Raw genomic sequence first — 24,161 nt, forward strand, 5'->3', positions numbered from 1 at the left:
AGGTTTCTGTATTACCCTTAAGTTCCACCATTCCCTAAAGCCTCAGCTTCATGGTATTCTTATCCGTGCAGAACCTATTTAAAAAAATTAAGCCTTTGTGCTAATTGGCACATAGCCATAACTTTATTTAGGAGGCTCAAAATCAGGGTTGCACACCATCTCTACCTTGCCGTCTATGTAATTGTTATGATTGTAAAATCTTTTGCATGGAGGACTGTACTAATACAGTTCTCACATTTTTTGAATCTTTTGAATTAAATTTGGAGGAGAGTCCATAAATGTGTCTGCAAGTAATATTCTATTTTTTTCTAGGTATACTATGTGGGGAACAAAAATATAAGTTGTTTCACCTTTAATCTAAATGAAAAGTTAATAGATTAGAAGATGAGCTACTTAGTACTAATATGATAGCTGTTTGATACTTTGAGAGAACCTAGAGTTAGCAGAAAGTAAATGATATACGAATTGCAGAGCAATTAGAATGCAATACTGATTCACAAGAATTCTTAGCTCATGATATTATCCAATTTGAACAAGCTGATTTTAACCCAGATTAGTGCTGTTATGATTCATATGTTATGAATTCACGATTAACACAAAGGTCAATTGATGATCCAATAGAGCCAAATGAATTTTTCATTGGACAAGTTTCTCCCTCCTAACAAGAGTTCAAGGATGCACTAGTAAGGTATATTATGTCCAAAAGCTTCCGATACAATCTAGTTGACACTCGGCTCAATAGAATTAAAGTTATTTGCTTCAATCAACCATGTACATAGAGAATCATTGCTAGGGGAGATGTGGAGTTTACTGTTACAAAATATATATAGCAACACCAATGTGACAATTAGGTAAACACCTGATCACCATGCTTGCACATCCACATTTATAGCTTGTCAAATTGAAGACAATTTGTTTCTTTTGATAATTACAAACCAAGGATGATTCAAAGAGAAATGCAATATAGGTTTGGGGTTCACATATCGTATAAGAAAACATACTCAATTCAGGAGAAACCATTGAAAAAAATTGTTGGTGATTTTGGTCAGACTTATATAATACTTAAGTACTTAAGCTGCACTACAGAGAAATGTTGAAAATTAGTTCTAGTGTTGTTTTTGGCTTTCGGTTCTTGTGGCAAAATATTCATGGTGTTGTTATTGGAATTGATGCTACACGTCTTAGTGGCAAGTGTTATTATGTGTTGTTGATGACAATGACACTTGATGGTAATGGAAAAATCATCTCAGGTGGCTTTGGAAGTGCTGAAGTTGAATGTGTGCCTGCATAAGAATGATTTTTAGACCATTTGAAGAGATTCCTTATTGTCAATCCATAGTCATTGAGCATTGTATGAAATGGATATTGATCCGGCAGTAAGGTCGGAGGACCCCGTCTGGAGGGGAGTCAACGCCACGTGGAAGTCAAAAGGCAAAAGGATCAGCATGAGGTCCGGCCGATCGGAGAAGGGGTGGGTCCGACCGGCTGAAAGGGTCCAAGCAGAATCAAAGATAACCCGACGGGGAGTCGGGTTTCCGACGCTCAGGGTGAATAGGGTCGCAGGCCGAGCGGCTAGCCCGCTTGGCCGAGGCGTAAAGCAACAATGCTGTGAAGGAACAGTCTCAGCCGAGCACCCGGCCGGACCGATACCTACGTTCGGTCAGATCGATGCTTGCCGAGCGGAGGGACGCTCGGCTCGGGGAAAAAAGGACAAAAGGACAAGGGAATATCTTCTGACAACATGCATGTTCGACGACCAAGCCATACACAGAAGCCCATGACGGAAGGTTCTGCTGTCCCATCAAAGATATGCTCGGACTGTAGCAGTATGGTGTCAGACATGCTCCTCTGGCAAGCCCATATTAAGGTATGGCAAAGGACACGTGTACACCTCGATGGGTGTGCATAAGCCTCCTCATAGCTCTATATAAGGGCCCCCAGACTTCGCCAAAGGTACGCGATCACGCGATCTCACATCTTCGAAGCCACTATCATTTTCCTCTTGCCTGACTTGAGCGTCGGAGGGTCGTCGCCGGGAACCCCTTCCCGGCCCGACTTCCTTGCAGGTTCGCGTGAGATCCCTACGGTCGGTCAGAGACCCACGTCATCAGTTGGAAGAGCGCCACGTGCCCAACGTCCATCGATTCAGCGTTCGGACAGGATCAAATTGGCGCCGTCTGTGGGAACGCACCTGCATCCGAGCGGAAGCAATGGACGAAGCTGGACGACAGCACGTCGTGATGCTCTCCCAGGAGGAGCTCGACGCTCTGATCGAGGCAAGAGCAGCTAAGCTTGTGGAACAACAGAAACAGAAGGAGCAAGCCGAGCGGATGGAGCAACAAGTGACGTCCGCGTCGGGAGGCCGAGCGGAAGCACCACCGGCCACGGTTCCATGTCATCGGGCCCTATTTCGTACGCCTCCTGAAGCTGCAACAGTTAATCGTGACCGAGGATCTTCGTCCGACGAGGCGCCCATGCGAGACAACAGAAAAGGTAAGGCTCCCCGAACGGACGCCTCCCCTGAGCGGATCAACCGGCAATTTTCAGAGGTCATCCTGCGGGACCCTCTGCCAAAACATTATGTTCCACCGGCGATCGGGGAATACAACGGAACTACCGACCCGGACGACTATCTAGGTAAGTTCGACAACACAGCTACCCTACATCAATACACAGATGGAGTAAAGTGCCAGGTGTTCCTTACCACCCTGTCGGGATCGGCGCAACGGTGGTTTCGGAGGCTGCCGGACGGATCCATTACAAGTTTCAAGGAGTTTCGCACAGCCTTCCTCCATCATTTTGCAAGCAGTCGACGTTACCAGAAGACTAGTGTCAGCCTATTCGCCATCAAGCAAGAGCCCAAGGAGCTGCTCAGAGCATACATCCAACGATTCAACCGAGTGGCCATGGATATTCCAACTGCCACCTCAGAAACGATGATGAATGCGTTCACACAAGGCCTCGTGGACGGTGACTTCTTCCGTTCACTCATTCGGAAGCCGCCTCGAGACTACAATCATATGTTACACCGGGCCAATGAATACATTAATGTGGAGGAAGCACAGACGGCCCGAAGAAAAGAAGTTCCAACTGAGCGGCTAGCACCTGCCGAGCGGAAGGCTGTCACTCGACAGGAGCCGCCCAGAGGACCGCAGACCGAAGCAGTCCGCTCTCACCATGCGAGGTCCCATGGCGTCCAAGAGGTAGCTGCCGAGCGGCCCAAACCAAAGAAGAAGGTATGGACCCCCATGTTTTGCTCGTTCCACCGAACCGACACGCATAACACGAGAGATTGCCGAAGCCTTCCCCTGATCACCCACCCCGTTCCCCGGAGTGGCCACCGTCGATCGCCGCCATCCGACAGGCGACAGCGACATCGTGAAGCCGATCGACGACAGTCTCCCGAGCGGTATCATCCTCAGAGGCACGAGGACAATCCCCGGGTATCTAAGGAGCGGCCTAGGCCGTCCGCACGGGAGGAAGAAAATAGAAGCAACATGTCCCGCGGCGAAATCAACATCATCACTGGCAGACCGACCGGAGGTGACTCCAACAGAGCAAGGAAGGCAAGTGTCAGGCAGCTGCAGATCCATGCGGTCGGCTGCAGTCAAGAACGGGCGAGCGGGCCCGAAATCAGTTTCGGACCCAGGGATCTTGAGGGAGTCGAAGTGCCACATGACGACGTCCTCCTCATCAAAGCGGTAATAGCTAACTATACTATTCACCGCATTTTCATCGATACAGGAAGCTCGGTCAACATTATATTCAAAAAGGCCTTCGACCAACTGCAAATTGATCGAGCCGAGTTGCTGTCCATGACAACCCCCCTCTACGGGTTTACGGGCAATGAAGTTCTGCCGGTCGGACAGGTCAGACTGGCTATTTCGCTGGGAGAGGAACCGCTCAGAAGGACGCGGACTGCTAACTTCGTTGTGGTCGACTCTCCTTCAGCATACAATGTTATCTTGGGACGACCGGCGCTCAGTGAGTTCCGAGCGGCCGTCTCCACCTTCTACCAAAAAATTAAGTTCCCGATTGAAGATAAAGTTGGAGAAGTGCGAGGAGACCAGCTGGCGGCTCGGCGATGCTACGTCGAGATGGTCCGAGCCGAAGCTAACTCCGCTCGGAAGACGCCACGGATCGAGGTGAACGCCATAACCGAAAAACCACCCTCTTTGGTTTATGAAGAAAAAGAGGGAAGTGCAGATTCACCCGACCCGATCGGAGGCCACCACATTTATTGCGGCCGATCTGGAGGCAAGCCAGAAAAAGGAGGTGATCAAATGTCTCCAAAGAAACTGTGATGTCTTCGTTTGGTCGACGCATGAGCTGCCGGGAATTTCGCCAAGTATCGCACAACATGAGCTTCACGTCCGACCGGACGCTCGGCCGGTGAAGCAAAGGAAGAGGGACTTCAGCGCCGAACAAAACGCCATCATCCGAGCGGAGGTCGAGAAGCTCCTGGAGGCCGGCCATATAAGGGAGGTCCAGTTCCCGAGCTGGCTCGCAAATGTCGTGCTAGTCTCCAAGCCGGGTAACAAGTGGAGGGTTTGCATCGATTTTAGGGATCTCAACAAAGCATGCCCAAAGGATTTTTACCCTCTGCCCCGGATTGATCAACTAGTGAACTCCACAGCCGGCTGCGAGCTGATATGCATGCTAGACGCCTATCAGGGCTACTGTCAAGTGCCGCTCGCCCGAGAAGATCAAGAGAAGGTCAGCTTCGTCACAGCCGACGACACTTACTGTTACAATGTAATGGCGTTCGGACTGAAGAACGCGGGAGCAATTTAGAAGTGTACGTGGATGATATTCTCATCAAGTCCGTCCGAGCGGCTGATCTTTTTACGGACATGGAGGAGACCTTCCGAACGCTGAGGAAGTATGGAGTCAAGCTGAATCCTCAGAAATGTCTGTTCGGAGCAAAAGGCGGGCGTTTCTTAGGTTATATAGTGACCGAGAGGGGCATAGAGGTAAATCCCAGCAAGGTAAAAGCGTTACAAGATATGCCGCCCCCAAGAAATCTAAGGAAAGTACAGCGCCTGACCGGTCGGATAACTCCATTGTCAAGATTCATCTCCAAGACAGCCGACCGGAGCCTCCTTTTTTTCAAGATCCTATGCAAAGCTACTAAGTTCCATTAGGACGAAGAATGCGATCGGGCGTTTGAAGAGCTGAAGACATACCTGAACTCTTTGCCCGTGCTAGCCAAGCCAGCTGTAGGTGAGCCGCTCTGTATTTATTTATCTTCGACCGAGCAGGCAGTAGACTCGGCATTAGTGAGGACGAGCGGAGAAGAACAAACCCGTGTACTTCTTGAGCCATATTCTAAAAGATGCTGAATCTCGCTACACTGGGCTCGAGAAGTTGGCTTTTGCTTTGGTCCTCGCCGCTCGGAGACTTCGTCCTTATTTCCTAGCACATACAATCATCGTTCGGACAAATAGCCCATTGGGAAGAGTGTTGCTGAACCCAGAAGCGTCCGGACGGCTCATTAAATGGACAACGGAGTTGAGTGAATTTGATATTCAGTATCAACCCCGTTCGGCGATAAAGGCGCAGTCCTTAGCAGATTTTGTTACCGAAGTGCAAAAGCCCGAGTCCGAAGCTGTGTGGAAAATATTTGTGGACTGATCGTCCACTCGGCTCGGGAGCGGGATTGGTGTGCTATTACTCTCTCCCCAAGAAGAACGGATGCACCTATCCGTCCGGCTGGACTACAAGGCCACAAATAATGAAGCAGAGTATGAGGCCCTCATAGCCGGTTTGCATGCAGCCCGGCATGTAGGCGCCAGTCGGGTGACACTACATTCAGACTCCCAGTTGGCCGCCCAGCAGCTCTCTGACACTTTTGAGATTAACAACGCTCGGCTCAAGCTCTACGCTGAGGCCTTCGAAAAGCTCAAGGCTCACTTCAGAGAAGTTATTATCCAGAAGATACCCCGATCAGAGAATCAGACGGCAGATGAGTTAGCCAAGCTCGCAAGTTCAATATCACCGGTCGTCATCCAGCAGCCAATTGAGCAAGTATCCTTGGTGGCGCACATCGACCGGATGGAAGGCCTCGCATTCCCGAGCGATTGGAGGACAACCATCATGGAGTTTCTCCGCTCGGGTGCTACACCTTCCGATCGGGAGGTAGCCCAGCTATTGAGGAGGAGAGCCGGTCGGTTCACACTCGTTGGAGACCAACTCTACAAGAAGGCTTTCTCCCGCCCACTTTTGAAGTGTGTGAGCTCGGAGGACGCGGAGTACATCCTCCAAGAAGTGCACCAAGGATCGTGCGGAGGATATCCGGGCGGACGATCGCTGGCTAGGAAGATCCTGCTGGCCGGGTACTTCTGGCCCACCCTGCAAGCAGATGCCGCTCGGACCGTCGCGACGTGCCTCTCTTGCCAGAAGTACCACAACGTCTCCCACCGACCGGCGGAAGAGATGCGAGCATCTACAGTATCATGTCCGTTCGATCAGTGGGGAATGAATATCGTAGGTCCGTTCCCTATGGCGACCGGTCAGCGGAAGTTTCTTCTAGTGGCGGTCGACTACTTTTCCAAATGGGCGGGCCCCTTCAAAGTCATCGAAAAGCTCCGCTCGGGGGCCTATTATCTGGAGGATGAAGACGGACGGCAACTGGATCGACCGTGGAGCACGAACCACCTCCAGCCTTACCGGGCGGGGTGAAAGGTGCGCCAATGTAATGTATGCTGTATATTTTCCATTCGGCTGTATACTTGAAATGCAGGAGTAAAAAAAATCAGAAAATTAGCGCAAGTATAGGGCATCGTCAGCCGGATCGGAAGGCCGTCGAGCTCCGACGTTAAAAATCGAGAGTCACGCCGGCGACTATAAACCCTCCGGCCGGAAGACTGTCGAGCTCCGACGTTAAAAATCGAGAGTCGCGCTGGCGACTATAAACCCTCCGGCCGGAAGGCCGTCGAGCTCCGACGTTAAAAATCGAGAGTCACGCCGGTGACTACAAACCCTCCGGTCAAAAGAAGACAATAAAGAAGTCGACTTGTGAGTCGTTTGGCCGATCGGCCAAGTAACCAAAAGTATTTCGTGAACATCTAGCGAAAGACCCATTTGCGAAACAGGATATATTCAGCCGAGCGGACTAGCTATGCAAAATACTTCGTAAAAAATCCCTTTCGAACATAAGAGAAGTGGGATGAGAGGCGAATAACGGGGAGAAGTACGGGAACATGAACAACGGTAGTTGGTGAGCCGAGCAGACAGCACGCGTATTGATTAGCAAAAGAAAAAGCAGGTGAAAGGATAGCATATCATTAGAGAAATTAAGGCCGAGCGGCTGAATTACAAACCAAGGATAGTTTTTGGCCGAGCGGCCGAATTACATGAAGACTTCTACTCAAGAAAATCATAAATGTCCTTTGGGATGGTGCCAAAGAGCGTCGCTTGATCTTGGGCCGGGATGATGACGGAGTCGGGCAGAAGACCCTTGGACTTCAAGTAGGTTGTGGTGGCATTCATAGCAAGCTCGAAGGCAGTGTACATCCGTTCGCAGACTTTTTCGGAGAATTCGACCGAACGGATGTAATTCTGCCTCAAGGCGGCGACCCGGCTTGGCTCAGCCTCCTGGTATTCTTTGAGGGCAGCTCGGGAGGTGTCGGCGGCGGCCTGGTGTTCTTGCAGGGCAGCCTCAAGTTTCGTCACCACGTCCGATCGGGCCGCCTTCTCGCCGGCCAACTGGTCTATCAGCTCCTTAACTCTTTGCTCCATGCCCCGAGCCTCGACATTCTTCTTCTCCAGGTCGGCAATGGCCGTCTTCTTCCACTCGGTCGCTAGGCTTATTTTTCGGTCAAGTGATTTGACCTGTCGATCGAGCTCGGACAGAGAATGCGCCTGGTCGGCCGTTTTCTTTTGCTCCGCTGCTAGCAAGGCTTGGGTCTTCTTGAGCTCTTTCTGCAGCTCGGCGTAAGAAGGACCCTGAGAAGGCGCGCCGCCCGAACTCCTTAATCTTTTTAGCTCCTCGTCCACCATGGCGAGACGATTGGAGACAGCGATCTCCTCCACCCATCTCTGACATAAGCAAGGTTGTTAATAGATGGGACGGAGTCCGATCGGACGAAATCGCCTCCACCGCTGGGGCTTTGCCGCGAGAATCTGCGATGGTCCGCTCGGACGGTTGGACCGCGGAAGTAGCCGATCTAAAGGGTGTCTCCACTTGGCGCCTTTTTTGTCGAAGAGGACGCTCCTCCTCCTGAGCGGAGCCGTCCTCCCGAGCGGAAGGCCCTCGGCTGGAAGTTATGCCAACCGTCGGCTCCGGGAGAGAAGCCTGAGCGACCGACTCTCCCCCATTCGTGTCGCTCTCTTCTTCGTGTGAGCCGACCGGCTCAATGCCAAGAGCCTCCATCTCCTGGGCAGCTGCGGCCTCGAGCGCCGCCGCTTTTCTCTTCAAAATGTCGGCCATCACGGACTCCATGACGATGTCCGCTGCAAAGGAAAAAGGAGAAAATCGGTTAGCAATCAAAGCGAATACGCAAGTAAAATTCTTACCGAAGCCGCTCGGAAGGGGGGTCCTGATCGGACTCAGGCCGAATATGTACATCACCCCTTCAGGCAGGAACTTATTGATGTCAAACTTCAGACCGGCTAACATGTTGGCAGCGTGCAGATAGTCCGGTCGGGTCTTGAACCTCTTCAACTCAGGGGAGACTGGCGGTCCGACCTGCCACTGGGTTCGGAAAGCGGCCCGCTCGGGGAGACAAAGGTAGAAGTAGAACTCTTTCCAATGTTTATTGGAAGAGGACAGTTTATTGAAGAAAACTAAACCGAGTCGAGCCTGGAACATGTATGTGCCCAGCTCGGACTGTTTAGGGTAATAAAAATAATAGAAAATCTCCGGTCGGAGGGGGATATTGTGGATTTTGAACAAGACGACGACGCCGCATAGAAGGCGGAAAGTGTTAGGGACTAGGCTTCCGAGCGGAATGCCGAAAAAGTTACAAACTTCTACGATGAAGGGATGGATTGGAAAGCGCAGACCGGCTATGAACTGGTCGCGGAAAACACAGAAAGCTCCACACGGCGGTTTGTGTGGCCGAGCGGAGGGGGAGGGTAAGATAATTTCAAAATCAGAAGGGATGTCAAAATTGTTCATTAGAATATCGGCGTCGCGCCGATCGAAGCGCGACTCCATGGTAGTATACCACGGGCCGAGGGATTGGTCTTGAGGCTGAGAGGAACTAGCCATTGTCCGAACGGACGAAATCACAAAAGGCAAGAAGAAATGCAGAGGATGGAAGGAAGAGGATGACAAGCAAAACAGTGCTTAGAGGACCAAAACTCGGGAAGGAAACGCAAAGAAAACACAAGAACCGAAGATAGAAAAGAAGAAGAACCTTACAGAGAAGGAGGATCGACGAAGAACACGGAATCGCCGGAAAAAGGAGAATCGAAGCCGCCGGAGCACTAGAACGCCGAAGGAAGCTTCTGGGCACGCGAAAGCAGAAATGCGGCGAAGGAAGAAAGCGAAGGCTTTATAGGGTTGAGCCCGAGCGGCCTCCACCGTCGGATGCAGGTCGCGAGAACCGGAGCACGCATTGCGCCGTCCATTTCAAACCGCCTCGGTCTCGTCACCCGCGGCGCCGCCGCCGTACGATGACGGCAGCAATGCCACTTGGCATTCAACCACGGGATAGCATTTAATGAGCGCCTTAACGAGGCACAGAGCGCGTGCCCGGCCTTAATGTCGAAGATTGGCGCGAGTTTCGAAGAGATCCGAGGAATGTTGGCGTTGACTGAAGCCATAGCTACCCCCGTGGGGGTCGAGCGGAGGGCAGCTTAACGAAGACGCCGCTCGGCGTAACTGATGGTCCAGTCAGTCGGGCTAATCGCCTCCTTCGACTAGACTTGAAGGGGAGGCAAGTGATCCGGCAGTAAGGTCGGAGGACCCCCTCTGGAGGGGAGTCAACGCCACGAAGAAGTCAAAAGGCAAAAGGATCAGCATGAGGTCCGACCGATCGGAGAAGGGGTGGGTCCGACCGGCCGAAAGGGTCCAAGCAGAATCAAAGATAACCCGACGGGGAGTCGGGTTTCCGACGCTCAGGGTGAACAGGGTCGCGGGCCGAGCAGCTAGCCCGCTCGGCCGAGGCGTAAAGCAGCAATGCTGTGAAGGAACAGTCTCAGCCGAGCACCCGGTCGGACCGATACCTACGTCCGGTCGGATCGATGCTTGCCGAGCGGAGGGACGCTCGGCTCCGGGAAAAAAGGACAAAAGGACAAGGGAACATCTTCTGACAACATGCATGTTCGACGACCAAGCCATACACAGAAGCCCATGACGGAAGGTTCTGCCGTCCCATCAAAGATATGCTCGGACTGTAGCAGTATGGTGTCAGGTATGCTCCTCTGGCAAGCCCATATTAAGGCATGGCAAAGGACACGTGTACACCTCGATAGGTGTGCATAAGCCTCCTTATAGCTCTATATAAGGGCCCCCAGACTTCGCCAAAGGTACGCGATCACGCGATCTCACATCTTCAAAGCCACTATCATTTTCCTCTTACCTGACTTGAGCGTCGGAGGGTCGTCGCCGGGAACCCCTTCCCGGGCCGACTTCCTTGCAGGTTGGCCGGAGATCCCTACGGTCGGTCAGAGACCCACGCCATCAGTTGGAAGAGCGCCACGTGCCCAGCGTCCATCGATTCAGCGTTCGGACAGGATCAGATATCAAAGGATTATATCAACAGTTAGTAAAGTGGCAAGTGTCATTGTGTTGTTGATGACAACGACAGTTGATGGTAATGGAAAAATTATCTCAGTTGGCTTTGGAATTGCTGAAGTTGAATGTGTGCCTATAGGGGAATGATTTTTAAACCATTTGAAGAGATTCCTTGTTGTCGATCCACAGTCATGAGCATTTTATTAGATAGATATCGAAGGATTACATTAATAGTTAGTAAAGTATACCCAACCGCTCATTATGCTTTTTATAGCTACCACTGATCTTTTAACATTGTAACAGATACTTGGGATAGGCCTACCTTAAGTTTGATTTGGGCAGTAGCAAGAGCTAATACAACAATCCAATACGGCCAAGTAAATGCAAACTATGCTCGAAAGACATTCAGATGCCTATGAGTCGTTACATAACATAGATCCTAATCAAGGAGAAAGCTATAGTGTTCTGATAGCTTATGTCAAGAAAAAAATTGATTTAAGGAGACAAGGAACTAGACTATATACCGTTTTCACATACTATAAACTGAAATGGAAATACATACACGAGCTTAGTCATAGTCAAGGTTTAAAATCTTGAACCGTGCCGAGGTTTTGGTCCCATACCCGAACGATACGGTTTTAGTATCGTGTCGTGCCAAAATAGTTTCAGTATTTTTTATTTATATATAGTAATTATTAGATAAATATATTTATTGTGTATAATTTAAAAATAAGTCGTATTTGATTTTATATAAGTTCTCTATTATTAAACAACTTAATATTGTTAAAAAAATAATTAAATATAGTTTTCTTTAAAGAAAATTTTATCTATCAATAACTCGAATTAAAATTGATACTTCATAATATGTTACTTTACTAATACTAAAAGGAGAGGCGTGAATCAGATGGAAACATTGGTTCTTGTAATATTTTACTTAGATAACCTTTATAGTTTCCAACGTCCAAATTAAATAATGAAAATTATATAAATTAATACAAAATACTATTTTATATATAACTATTTATTTATTTAATTATTTATTTAGTTAATAATTTAAATAATATATATTTAAAATAATAAAAAAAATAGAATATTAATTAAACATTAAAACAATAAAAAAATATAAAATAATTAAAAAATATATATCAGAATATAAATTTGATTTATTAGAATTTTTATAAAAAAATTTTAAATTTTTTTAGAATTTTTAAATAAGTTTAAAACAGTAAAATAATTTATTTATTATTTTTTTAATTTTAAATGTATTTTGTATATTTTATTGGGATAATTTAATTAGGGTTTATGAAAGTCTCTTTAAAATATCACACTTAAGTGGGAATTGCTTGATTTATTTAAATGGTAATATTAATTTTGCACAGTAACGCTCTTGACACCCTGCAACGAGCACCCGCAACAGCGTCAAAGGCGTCCAACGAGGCCTTTGGCAGCACCGGAAGCGTTCGATGATGCTTTCGGCGTCCGACGACGCTTTCGGCATCCGGCGACGTGAAAGCATCCCGCGATGCTTTCAACGGCGTCGAAAACATCCTACGACGTTTTTGGCGGTGTGACGCTTTCGACTCTGCTAGAAGTGTAGGGTCGCATCGTGACACCTCCAGCGCCCGCGACTCTTATGGCACCTAGTACGCCTCTGACGGCACCGAAAGCTTCCGGTGACGCATCCTTGCGCACGTGACATGCCGATTTCGCTTCCCTGATGGAATTGTAAAATCGTCTGTGCCGAGCGGCACGGAATGACATTTCAATCGCTGGTCCATAGTTGCATCTGCGGTGAGTTTCAAAGTTAAGGACTTCTTTGCTCACATGTCATTGCGATCATCACATATCGAAATATGGATCCATACTGTTATTGTGAGCATTATTTTGTGTCTCAAAATTGGAAGGCCACTTATCGTATTTATCTATATAGTAAGCAATTTTGGCCTAGTGGTTTATACAATATCTCGATTCTACCTCCCCGTAGCATTATGTAGCCCGGTATAAGAAGTCACACATCGAGTCTAGACATACTAGGAAGGTAAAAAACAAATACAACTGGTGCAAGCCACTTGACCATAAGACGTGCTGTAGAATACCACCACTTACTAATTCCTGAATTACTATTCTTGTATATCTATTAAAAATTAAGACAAATGGTAAGAATTAATACAAGTGTATTACATGAACATTTGATAGTATAGATATAAACCAGTGGTCATTTTTACTTGATTGTAGACATTGTTCAATGATCATCTACAAATTCTGTTTAGCATCTCTATTTCCTTATTGTATCTTTGCAAGTGTTTTACTTGATAGCATTTATGTTTTATTTTTACTTGGTTGTCACAATATTATTTTATTATTGTTATAGTATTGCATAGTTGTATGTCTGGACTCGATGCGTGCTTTTTTGTCCTACCAGGCTATACAACGTTACGGGGAGGTAGAACTACAATATTTGTATAAACCACTAGACAAAAATAGCTTATTTTGACATGGGTAAATACGATCCATGTGAGTGACCCCTTCAATTTTGAGACACAAAATAATGTTCACAATAACGATGTTGATTCATGTTGCGATATGTGATGACTGCAATAGCATGTGAGCAAAGAAGTCATGAAATTTAAAACTCACTGCATTTGCAACTATGCCTTTCCAAATCAAGTAGGAAGAAGCTAGTATCTGTACTTCCATTTCATTTTGGGAGTGTGGGAAGACTGCATATAGTCTAGTTCTTTGTCTCCTTAAATCAATTTCATTCTTGGTGTAAGGTGTCAAAAGACCATAAGATTTTGAAGCTTCCCCCTAGGATTAAAGAACCATTGAGCAATCTTTCTTCTAATATTATTAATTAAACTGGTAATGAAAAGTTCACGTGTATACTTAAATAAAGTATTTAAACTCTCTGAACAATTAATGGTTAGTATTGTGTGCTTTCTCCCAATAAAGTGTGCATTAGCTCATCTCATAGAATCTATGATCTGTAGCTACTCATAAGCATCCGGATGTCTTTCGAGCATGCTTTGCATTCCTCGGCCCTGGATTGTCGTTTGCACTCTTGTTGCTTCCCAAAACAAACCTAATGCAGGCCTATCCCGGGTATCTATTACCATGTTACAAGATAAGTAGTAGCAAAAGAAAGCATAATGGGTGGTTGGTTACACTTTATTAATTGTTGATATAATGCATCGATGTCAAGTCTGATACAATGCTCAATGACTATGGATCAACAGTATGGAATCTCTTTAAATGGTCCAAAAACTACTTCCAGACAGACCCACATTCAACTTTAGTAATTCCAAAGCCAACCTGGATGATCTTGCATTACCATCAACTCGGTTGCCATCGACAACATACTAGGATATTTGCCACTAAGATGTGTAGCATCAATTTCAATAAGTTTGCATAGATACGACTTGAATATTCTTCCATAGGCACCAAAAACTCAAAAATAACATTGAAATTGATTTTCACCATTTCTTAGCGCAACATAACTGCCACTATAAACCTGATCAAAATCACCAACTACTTTCTTTAATGCTTTTTGTCAGCTAAGTATGTTTTTTTATATGATATGAACCCCAAGATTGCATTTCTCTTTTGATCATCCTTGGTTTCTAATTATCAAAAGAAACAAACTGCCCTTCAATTTGATAAGCTATAAATTTGGATGTGCCAGCATGGTGATTAGGTGTTTCCTTAACGGTATCACATTGGTGTTGTTGTACATATTTTGTAAGAGGGTACTTCACATCTCCATTAATAACTACTCTCTACATACGTGGTTGATTAAAGCAAATAACTCTAATTCTATTGAGTCGGGTGTCAACTCAATTGTATATGAAGTTTTTGGGCATTGTTGCCTTACTAGTGCATCCTTGAACTCTGATTGGGAGGGAAAAAAATTGTCCAATGAAAAATTGATTTGACTCCATTGCATCTTCAATTGGCCTTTGTTTTTATTTGTGAATTCATACATATGGATCATCAACAACCAGGCACTCCTCTAAGTCCCTATACTAATTGGGTTAAAATCAATTTGTTCAAATTGGATATCATCAGTTAAAAATTCTTCCAAATCGGTATTGTATTTTAATTTCTTTGCAATCTGAATATCATTTACTTCCTGCTGACTCCAAGTTCTTTCAAAATATTCTCCAACTACCATACTAATATTGGGTAGCTCACCTTCTAATATACTAACTTCATTTAGATGAAAGGTGAAATAATTTGTGTTTCTGTTCCCCACATTAGTATACCTAGAAAATGATGGAATATTACATGGGGGCACATTTATGGATTGTTGATTAGTTAGTTGTTTCTCCTCGAAATTTGATTCAATAGATTCAAAAAATATGAAAACTTCATCAAAAATAGAGTCCTCCCTACGAAGTTTTTTATAATCATCACAATTAGATAGATTGCAAGGTAGAGATGATGTTCAACTCTGGTTCTGAGTCTCCTATATAATGTTACAACTCTATGTCAATTGGTAGATAGGATGAATTTTTTTAAATAGGCTTTGCATGGATAAGAAGGCTATGAAATTGAGGTTTTAGGGTATAGTGAGGCTCAAGGGCAATGCAGAAACCTACTAGACTTGAATTGGGTCAGATCTGGCTAAGGCCATTAATGAGTTTTGGGCAAAACTCATTGATGTACCTAGAGGATTTGGAATATTGAAACCTAGCATGTAGTGCAAGAGGGAAGTATAGAGAAGGTTTAGATGACATCCAACCTGAGTTCTCACCTCTTATATGTACTTATGGCTCTCTGCCAATTGACACATAGGTTGAATTTTATAAATAGCCTCTGCACATGTTAGAATGTCAAGAAGCTAGGCATGGTGGGACTTGTGGGTATGCAGAAATATACTGGATTTGGATTGGGTTTAATCAGAGATGGCTAAGGCTGTCAATGAGTTTTGATCGAAACTCATTGATGGATTTAAAGAATTAAGAAAACTAAAATTTGGGCATGGAATGGTAGAAGACAGTGTAGAGAAGGAAGAGATGATGTACAACCCTGATTTTGACACTCCTATATGAACTTATGGCTTTGTGCCAATTGACAGATAGGCTGAATTTTTGTAAACATGCTACTAAGAAGGCTATGAAACTGAGGCTTTAAGACATGGTGGGACTCAAGGGCAATGCAAAAATCTATTGGACTTAGATATGGTTCAATCAAAGCTAGCTAAGGCTATCAATCTCAATCAAAACTGATTGATGGTGTACAATTCTACTTTTGAGCCTACTACATGAAGTTATGACTCTGACACGGGTAGATTGTTGATGGACACTTCTGAACAAGTTCATTGTAGTTACAAACTTTTCACCGTCAAATGGCATAGTAAATAATCAACACCACTCTGGTACTGGATTGGAATGATTAGTACTACCACTGGTTTAGGTTTGGAGATTGTGGTGTTTTCAATACTTATGTGGTGATTGGTTGAAATGATCAGCACCACCATGGTGCAGGATTGGTGACTGAGGTATTGGGTTAGAAGGTTCAAGACTTATGTGGTGTTGGGTTGGTGGTGCTAGGTTGAAGAAATCAAGGTTCTGGGTTTGAAAATTCAATATCACTCTAATGCACAGTTGGAATGATCAACACCACTGTGTTGCTAGTTTAAAGAAAACATAACGAATGTGATGCTGGGTTGAAATCATCAATATCCCCATGGTGTTGGGTTGGAGAAATCTGACAACTGTGTAGTTCAGCACCATAATGGTGCCGATTTGTGTTGATCAACACCACAATGTTGCTGGGAGGGAAGGTTCAACGCCATAGTAGTGTTAGGTTATAATTAGGGGTGCAAATGAATCGAATCGAGTCGAATAATATGAAAAATATTGATATTTGAGTTTGCGTTCAAAAAACATATGTGATATTCGAATTCGATTCGCAGTTCGAAAATATAAATAATTTTGGTTCAAACTTGATTTGAAATAAAATTCGAGCTCAAGTTCGGTTCGAATTATTCGAACTTTGATTCAAACAGAATTGGATTATAACATAACTTAAATTTGAGTTCAGTTCAAATTATTCATACCTTAATTTGAGAATATTTAAATTAAAATTGTGTAAAAATAACCAAAGTTTGATTCGAGTTCAGCTCACGAGTTGCTCATGAACAATCGAACAAAATATTATGGATTCTAATTTAGATCGAATTTGATAATTTCAAATACAAATTAAATATTTTTTGAACCGGCTCGAAAAGCTCACGAACTAGCTTGATTCGTTTACACCTTTAGTTATAATGATCAGCACCACTGTGTTACAAGTTGGAGAAATAAGAACGGATGTACCTCTACCACATTTGAAAGTTTGGCACCACGTAGTAGGAGATCTAGACCAAGTCTAGAAAAACTGCACCACTGGTAATGCATAGGAGAAATTTTTGAAAATTTATTTTTTTCTAATATTTGGTGGGCACATAATTTTTCTTATGAGATACAAATACTTACATTCGAATGGTTGTAATCACACCATCAACTTATCTTTCCAAAATCTTGAACTACAACAAATATAAATTAAAAAAAAAAAGGGCAGCCCGGTGCACGAAGCTCCCGCCATGCGGGGTCCCGGGGAAGGATCCATTGTACGTAACCTTACCTGCTTTTTTTGCAAGAGGCTATTTCCAAGATTCGAATCCGTGACCTTTTGGTCACATGGCAACAACTTTACCGTTGCGCCAAGGCTCCCCTTCTTACAACAAATATAAATTATCATCTCTAAAATTCATTCTAAATAATTTTTCAAACCAATATTGACACAACATTTGTCAACATATTATACATTCAGAGAATAATGAAAAAAGAGAATCAATTAGAAGATGTCGAATGAGCTATACCAAGCTATGCTAAAACCCTAATTGGTCTTCTTTAACTTTTTCTTGGTTTGCTATACTGCCGGAATACTGTTTTATGCGGAAAGAGTTGATTGTAAAACAGGTTTTGGTAAGCATGAAGTTCAAGGTGATGTTTGAGTGGCTAAGATATTGTGGCTCGGATGCTTGGAAAAATGGGTTGGTGTTCCATTGTTGGTAGAAGGGGTATTATTAAAATTAGGTGTGCCCTTTGGAAAAAAACAAAATTATAGTACGCTCTTTGGGAATTTTAGAACCTTGGGTGCACCCTTGGGAAAACACCGTTTAAATTGGGATAGAGAATAAAATAAACTAAGTTAAATATAATAAGTGGAATAGTAGGTGAAATTTTAAATATTTAATAATTCCAATTGAAGAATTTTAATTAAGTTAAGATTAGGTGTTGATTTGAAATGTCTATTGTATGATGCCAGTAAAATAGATTAGATTAAGATTGAGGAATTAAATCATGAAAATTAAAGTTAGCCTTGGTAAAGGGGAATTAAATAAATTAAGATTGAAGGGGAGCCTTGGCGCAACGGTAAAGTTGTTGCTTTGTGACCAAAAGGTCACGGGTTCAAATCCTGGAAACAGCCTCTTGCAAAAAAGCAGGGTAAGGCTGCGTATAATGGATCCTTCCCCGGGACCCCACATGGCGGGAGCTTCGTGCACCGGGCTGCCCTTTTTTTAGAATTTAAGTGCTTAAACAGATTTAAGAATTCACATAAAAAAAGGGGCAGCCCGGTGCACGAAGCTCCCGTCATGAGGGGTCCCGGAGAAGGATCCATTGTACGCAGCCTTATTCTGCTTTTTGCAAGAGGCTGTTTCCAAGATTCGAACTCGTGACCTTTAGGACTCAAGGTAACAACTTTACCGTTGAGCCAAGACTTCCCTTTAGATTAAAGTTGAGGTGTGATTTATTCAAGTTAGACTTACACATATAGTTCCGTTAATGATTGATTTATTTGCAGGTTTATAGGGCTTTCCATGTTCCTAGTTAGGTCTTGATCAATATAATCTGGCTACGAAACTCACATAGTTAAAACCTGATAGCATATTAACACTTAGCAGTGTGGTGCATAAACAATGCAGCTTTGTCCATGCCATTATTTGTTTGAAAATAGTGTCACGCCCCGGAGGAGTCCCTGTCCGAACAAATTTCGGCAGCATCTCCCCTGTACGACGGACAATCTGAAACTTTATTACATCACCATATACCTCAGCCACATGCGGCTGGAATAAATAACAATAATAAACAAACCACAACATATAGACATCCACGCAGTTTAATAAGCAATGATAATAAGACTCAAAATCCACCCTACTCAACTACACTCATAAAGCTTAAAACCAATATCCTACTCCACTACACTCATAAAGCTCAAATCCGACGATAAAATCCACTTACCTCTTCTGCCGTCTAGGCAGGCGTGTAGTAAAACAAGTCCAATTAAAAACTCATCGGCAATGTCCATATAAAATCCAAGTATATCAAAACAATACAGTTTCCAACATAGTCTAGTAAAAGACACCAAAAGACAATAGACATCCTTGTGGACTCCAGGGGACTAGCAACTGGAACTCTCTCCTGACAGCATCAACCTGAAAATAGTAAATATCCACGGGGTGAGTCAACTCCTCAGCGGGTAACAACTGATATACATAGTAAGGAAATAACATCTAGCACTAATCATGCGTACAGTCTCCTGACGTAATAAAGGTAAATGCAAACTGAAGTAAACAAGAGAATACTGTACTAACCAGGACCTGGTACAAGGATAAACAGTCCGAGAGGTATAGAAATCCTGTATGCATGTCAAGCATAACATCCAACCAATATGCAGCAAATAAATGCAGCAAACACAATCACAAGAAATAAATGCATCAATGCGTATGATGTCAATGATGCGTCATGGTCACCCTTGACGCCAGTCAACCATCTCACACACAATGGTGAGACCAAGTGGGTAGGGCTGTGACAACCGTGCACTCTGTCGTGACTGCTCCTGATGAGTGACCGGGTGGATGGAATGCTGTCGGAGTACACCTATCCTCCTACCCCAAATCATAAATGGGGGAGCGCAATGCTCTCATCTCCCGGTACACGATGACGGGGAGGAATCTCTGCCGGCTACCACGCTGTGTCACACTACCCATGAGCGGACCAACGGAGCCAAACAAAGTCCCTGCTGCAACACACTCTGCCTGAATCGACCACTAACCCATGAGTGGTGGTGTGTGCAGATCCATGTAACTGGCGATGTGCTCAACAATAATGGAGCGGACTATCGCACAGCATGCAATCATGCGAATGGTGCATGACACTAATCATGGAAATATCCTGAGCTATACCATATATATATAGAAGGTGCACCTTAGGTCAATGAATCAAATCAAAGGTATACAGATAAGATAAGGTATAAAACTTAGGTCCTGAACATGGTGAAGCATGGTATATCACTACCCCCTATAAGCATGTATAAGCAGGTAAGAAATAACATGAGATGCAAAACAAGTATCAACCAAGCATGTAACAAGTATCGGGTAGTGACTAACCGAAACAGATAAGAAACATAATTATTGTAATTTGTTAAATTCACTACTATGCATATCAAACGACATAAAGTCAGAAGTACCCGCCTCCAATAAGAAAGTCCAATCTGATCCAAATCTGACATCGAGATAATCGTCTCGCGTCACAGTCCTGTGTTACCAATTTAAATATATTTTATTTAGCTATAATTCTCATAAATAGCTAAATAAAATATCTAACCCTAATTAGGGTAAAACTTTAAATCAACACATACACATAAACCTAATTCACACATCAATTATTAAAGTCAACAAGGATCTTTACCTAATTTTCCTCTTTTCAACGATGGCAGCAGATCCGATCAAATGTTGGGTGGTGACATTAGGTCAAGTTGCTGCCCAACAGATCAACATTCCTAAAATCAGGCACCTAGCATAGTTTAAATGCCTAAATTCACAATGAATTCCTCAACTAAATAAGAGTAAATCAATGTTTACCCTAAACTTGTGCCGGTAGCTTTCTTCCTACCGGCATCTGATGACGAAGAAGGATGACCCGATAGAGAGGTCTAAGGCACGGCTTGGAGGGCTTCGACAGATCTAGGGCAGATCAGAAGGGGGCTCTGCCCGACAGTAAAGAACTAGGGCAGTGGTAGCCGCGGCGGCGCTGGGATCTCCACGGCAAGGGGTGACGGGCGCCGGTGACTAGCTAGGCACGAGCACAGAGGAAGAGGCCGGCGATCGGCTAGTTTCGTGCGGGAAGAAGGCTCGGCCGGCAGCAAAGATCTAGGGCACGCGGTTGGTCGGAAGAGGAGATGGTCTCCTGTGCATGAGGGCAGCGACGCAACGAAGAGGAGAAGAAAGGGCCGGCACCAAGGGGAAAATCTCCCACAAGGGAGGCGGCCTACCGGCGGTGGCTTGTGCGTCGTCGGCGCGTGGGAAGATGAAGAGGAGAATCGGGCGGAGGATGGCTCGGCTAGGGCACAGGGCGATTGGGGGCGGCAGAGCAGAGGAGAAGAGAAGGGAACAAACCCTCGATCACGGCTTTAATCGCGAGGAAACCGCTCAGCGCCGGTTAGGCAAGGGGAGAGGGCTTCGGGCGCGAGAGCTTCGGCAGAGAAAGAAAAGAAACGAAGAAAATAAAGAAAATAAAAGAAAAAGGAAATATAAATATAAACATTTCCTAGCTTAAATGGGGTAGCCTAAACAGGTTTTTCCCGGCTCCATTTTTATCCCCGTTATCTCGTTCGTACGAGCTCCGAAAAATTTCCGAAAAATTTCCAAAAATTCCGGAAAATTCCCCTATTATTATTCTTTATTTTCCGGTATTTTACAAATAGTAACAGCGAAGAAAAATTAATAGCAACTATTATTCTTCTTATGACAGCAAATGTATCTTTTGTAATCAAAAAATGATTGTTCATGTTCATAGTAAGGTGGTCTGCAGATAAGTTTATGATGATCTTTTGATGAGACTGATTGGCAATCACTTCTGTAGCATCATATGCCTCCAGTCGCAGAGATTTCCTCAAGCTCCATTCTTCAATCCCTATGCATGAAGCCGCCCAGCTCTGTTCTGCTTGATTTATCAATCTTACAACTCAGAAATGATTCATGTCTTGAAGTATGCTTGGTTGGTTTTTTCTTTGTACATAGTTTCTTTGTTTCGTTTTCTGAGACAAGGCTGGCTCTCCCTAAAAGTAAGGCTCTGGCCAAGCTCTCTTGATCTACAACATAGATGTGATCTTAGTATTTACTCACCTAGAGAATATTTTTCAAAAACGTGAATTTCCCTAGTTAACCTTCTAAAGCAAAAAAAACAAGCTTTCTTCTGCTCCCAGTCACCTTCTGGCATTATTAGATTGCATTGTTCTGTATTTGTTATTATTCTTCTGCCATATTAACTCTTGGAGTTCGTTGATTTCTTTCAGTTACACCATTAGTGTAGCTGCAGATTGTTGGCTTTCATATATGGATAGGCTGCTGACTCTAAGCGATGATTGTGTGGAGGAGAAAGAATGTCTAAAAGAGAAGATTCTTAAGTTAGTTGACATATATTATGATGCAGTGGATGCACCAAAAAGTGGACTGAAGGTTAGTTTATGCTTACTAATTTGTCTTGCTTGTTGTTTTCAAATCTTGTTTAAGTTGTATTTAACATGTCATTTTAGGAAGGTATCCATTGTGCTTTATTTTGGATCTGGTTGAGAAAGCTCTTGAATTTGTTGCAAAATGAGTTACTTTCTTTAATTTTTCTATTTTTTTATTGTTTGGATTTCAGATGTTTTTAATTGACACTAAATTGCGCTTTCATCAGTAATCTACATACAATAACTACAATTCATTTCTACCCCTCTTAGGCTTCTTGTAAATCTGGCACGTAGTGAGGTAAACTCGTTGAAGTGGCATTATTGTGTTATATGTAGTGTAAAGCTATTGACTTGAGTAGTCAAGTGAAAAAGATGAATGATGGCATTTTCCTTTTTTTTAAGCTTCTTAGGGTCATGATCTCTTTTAACGTGTAATTATTGGTATTGTTGATTTCAAGATATGCTTATTTACTAATTTTTCATTTTTCTTAATCTAGGTTGATGTTCCCCCTGAACTCAAGGCTGATAAGTATCCACATTACATGGAGAAGTTGAAGTCAGATTCTTATACTTCAACATCCATACTGGGATTGATCTTTAATAAAGCGGGTTCAGTGCAAACTGAAGATAATCAATTTAATGGTGAGAACTGTCATCCTTGCTCTCTAAATGTACTTGCAAGATTTTGAATTTGCATAACTTGTTTCAACTCCTTTTAACTTGGAAGAAACAAAGCTAGTTTGTATTGGTTTCTACTTTCTAGCAGAGCTCAAAGATGTAGAATCATTGAAATTAAAAAATTCAATATGGATATGTGACCAAGATTTTGTTTTCCAGCTGTCTTTTCTCTGGTCCCATTATAAACATTCCTTCTTTTCACAGGAATATCAAAGCTATCTTGTTTCAGTCGTTACTCCGAATCTGGCCTATCATTGTGGAAGCCAAGGTACACGAATTATTTGAGTGAAATGGCACAGGCATTGGAACACGAAATCGAAGAATTCAAAGAGGAAATGGCAGATGACATCATCAAGAAATATAAGTGGGTAAGTGCAATTAAATTATTCTGAAAGGCATGAACTATCTGTCACTCATTCCCAAGTTCATGACAATTTGGGCAAATGAATAGATGTTATATGAAGCTGCCGAGTTTGAAGACAGCCCAAGGAAACGTGATGATATATTTGAGGAGGCTCTTGCTATTTATAATCTAGCATATGATTATGCACAAATGGGAGGCGTTGGTAGGTGCAGTTTTGCTTGGAATGTTGCTGGACGAGCACTATGCATGCTTCACGCATCAAAACAAGATGATAAATCCTTGATTCCTTGCTCAAGAAGTGTACTTACAGAAATTCTTGGGTAATAAAAATTCGATAAAAGAAAATTTAGACAAGGGGTTGAGGGTTTTTGTATCTAAACTTTCCTCATGAATTAGAAGTAGGCAACATATAGCGAGCATTTTATGTATTTCAAGAAATCTGTCTTGTTTGAGTTAAAATAGTGGTAAGGTACATGTATGTTCTTGGCCAAGTTTCAATTTGGTCAAATTCCCAATTTGCTCGATCATTGCTCTTGTCAAGGCACAAACTAGAATTGCATCCAGGCCATACCCTGAATTTAAGTTCCGGCTAACTTCTCGTCACCTCACTTTGATTAGATTCAGACAAAAATGTATTCTTGTGTTTATATTCATGTAGTAATTTGGTCTCTCTAAAATAGATCTCCTAAAAATCCTGTTGTAGTCCATATATATAGATACACGCGGTTTGATATGGTGTCCGATTCTCATGCTTGATTGATTGTGTGGGGTGCTTCAAAATGATCCAGGCGCTTGGATATATTTGAGTGGACAGGATTTATGGATGGGAGTCCGTCACTATATCATTACTAAATATATGTATATACATATAGTGAAAAGATATGCTGCAGACCGTTCACTAGAATGATCCGCAACAAATTTTTTGAGGTGCTT

The 24,161-nt window shown here is 43.6% G+C and overlaps 1 protein-coding gene across 4 annotated transcripts in view; it reads left to right on the forward strand.

Moving 5' to 3' along the window:
* LOC122001922 (probable RNA-dependent RNA polymerase 5) overlaps positions 1-23,755 on the forward strand; it is a 119,792-nt gene extending 96,037 nt beyond the window's left edge. For all 4 annotated transcript variants that reach the window (XM_042556913.1, XM_042556917.1, XM_042556916.1 and 1 more), the window contains 4 exons: positions 22,028-22,190; positions 22,684-22,828; positions 23,069-23,232; positions 23,316-23,755. In XM_042556913.1, the coding sequence (XP_042412847.1) occupies positions 22,028-22,190; positions 22,684-22,828; positions 23,069-23,232; positions 23,316-23,552 (709 nt within the window). In that variant the 3' untranslated portion in view covers positions 23,553-23,755. The remainder of the gene's footprint in view (positions 1-22,027; positions 22,191-22,683; positions 22,829-23,068; positions 23,233-23,315) is intronic.
* The last annotated feature ends 406 nt before the right edge of the window (positions 23,756-24,161 follow it).

The sequence above is a fragment of the Zingiber officinale genome, chromosome 7A (genome assembly GCF_018446385.1).
Source record: "Zingiber officinale cultivar Zhangliang chromosome 7A, Zo_v1.1, whole genome shotgun sequence".
NCBI lineage: Eukaryota > Viridiplantae > Streptophyta > Magnoliopsida > Zingiberales > Zingiberaceae > Zingiber > Zingiber officinale.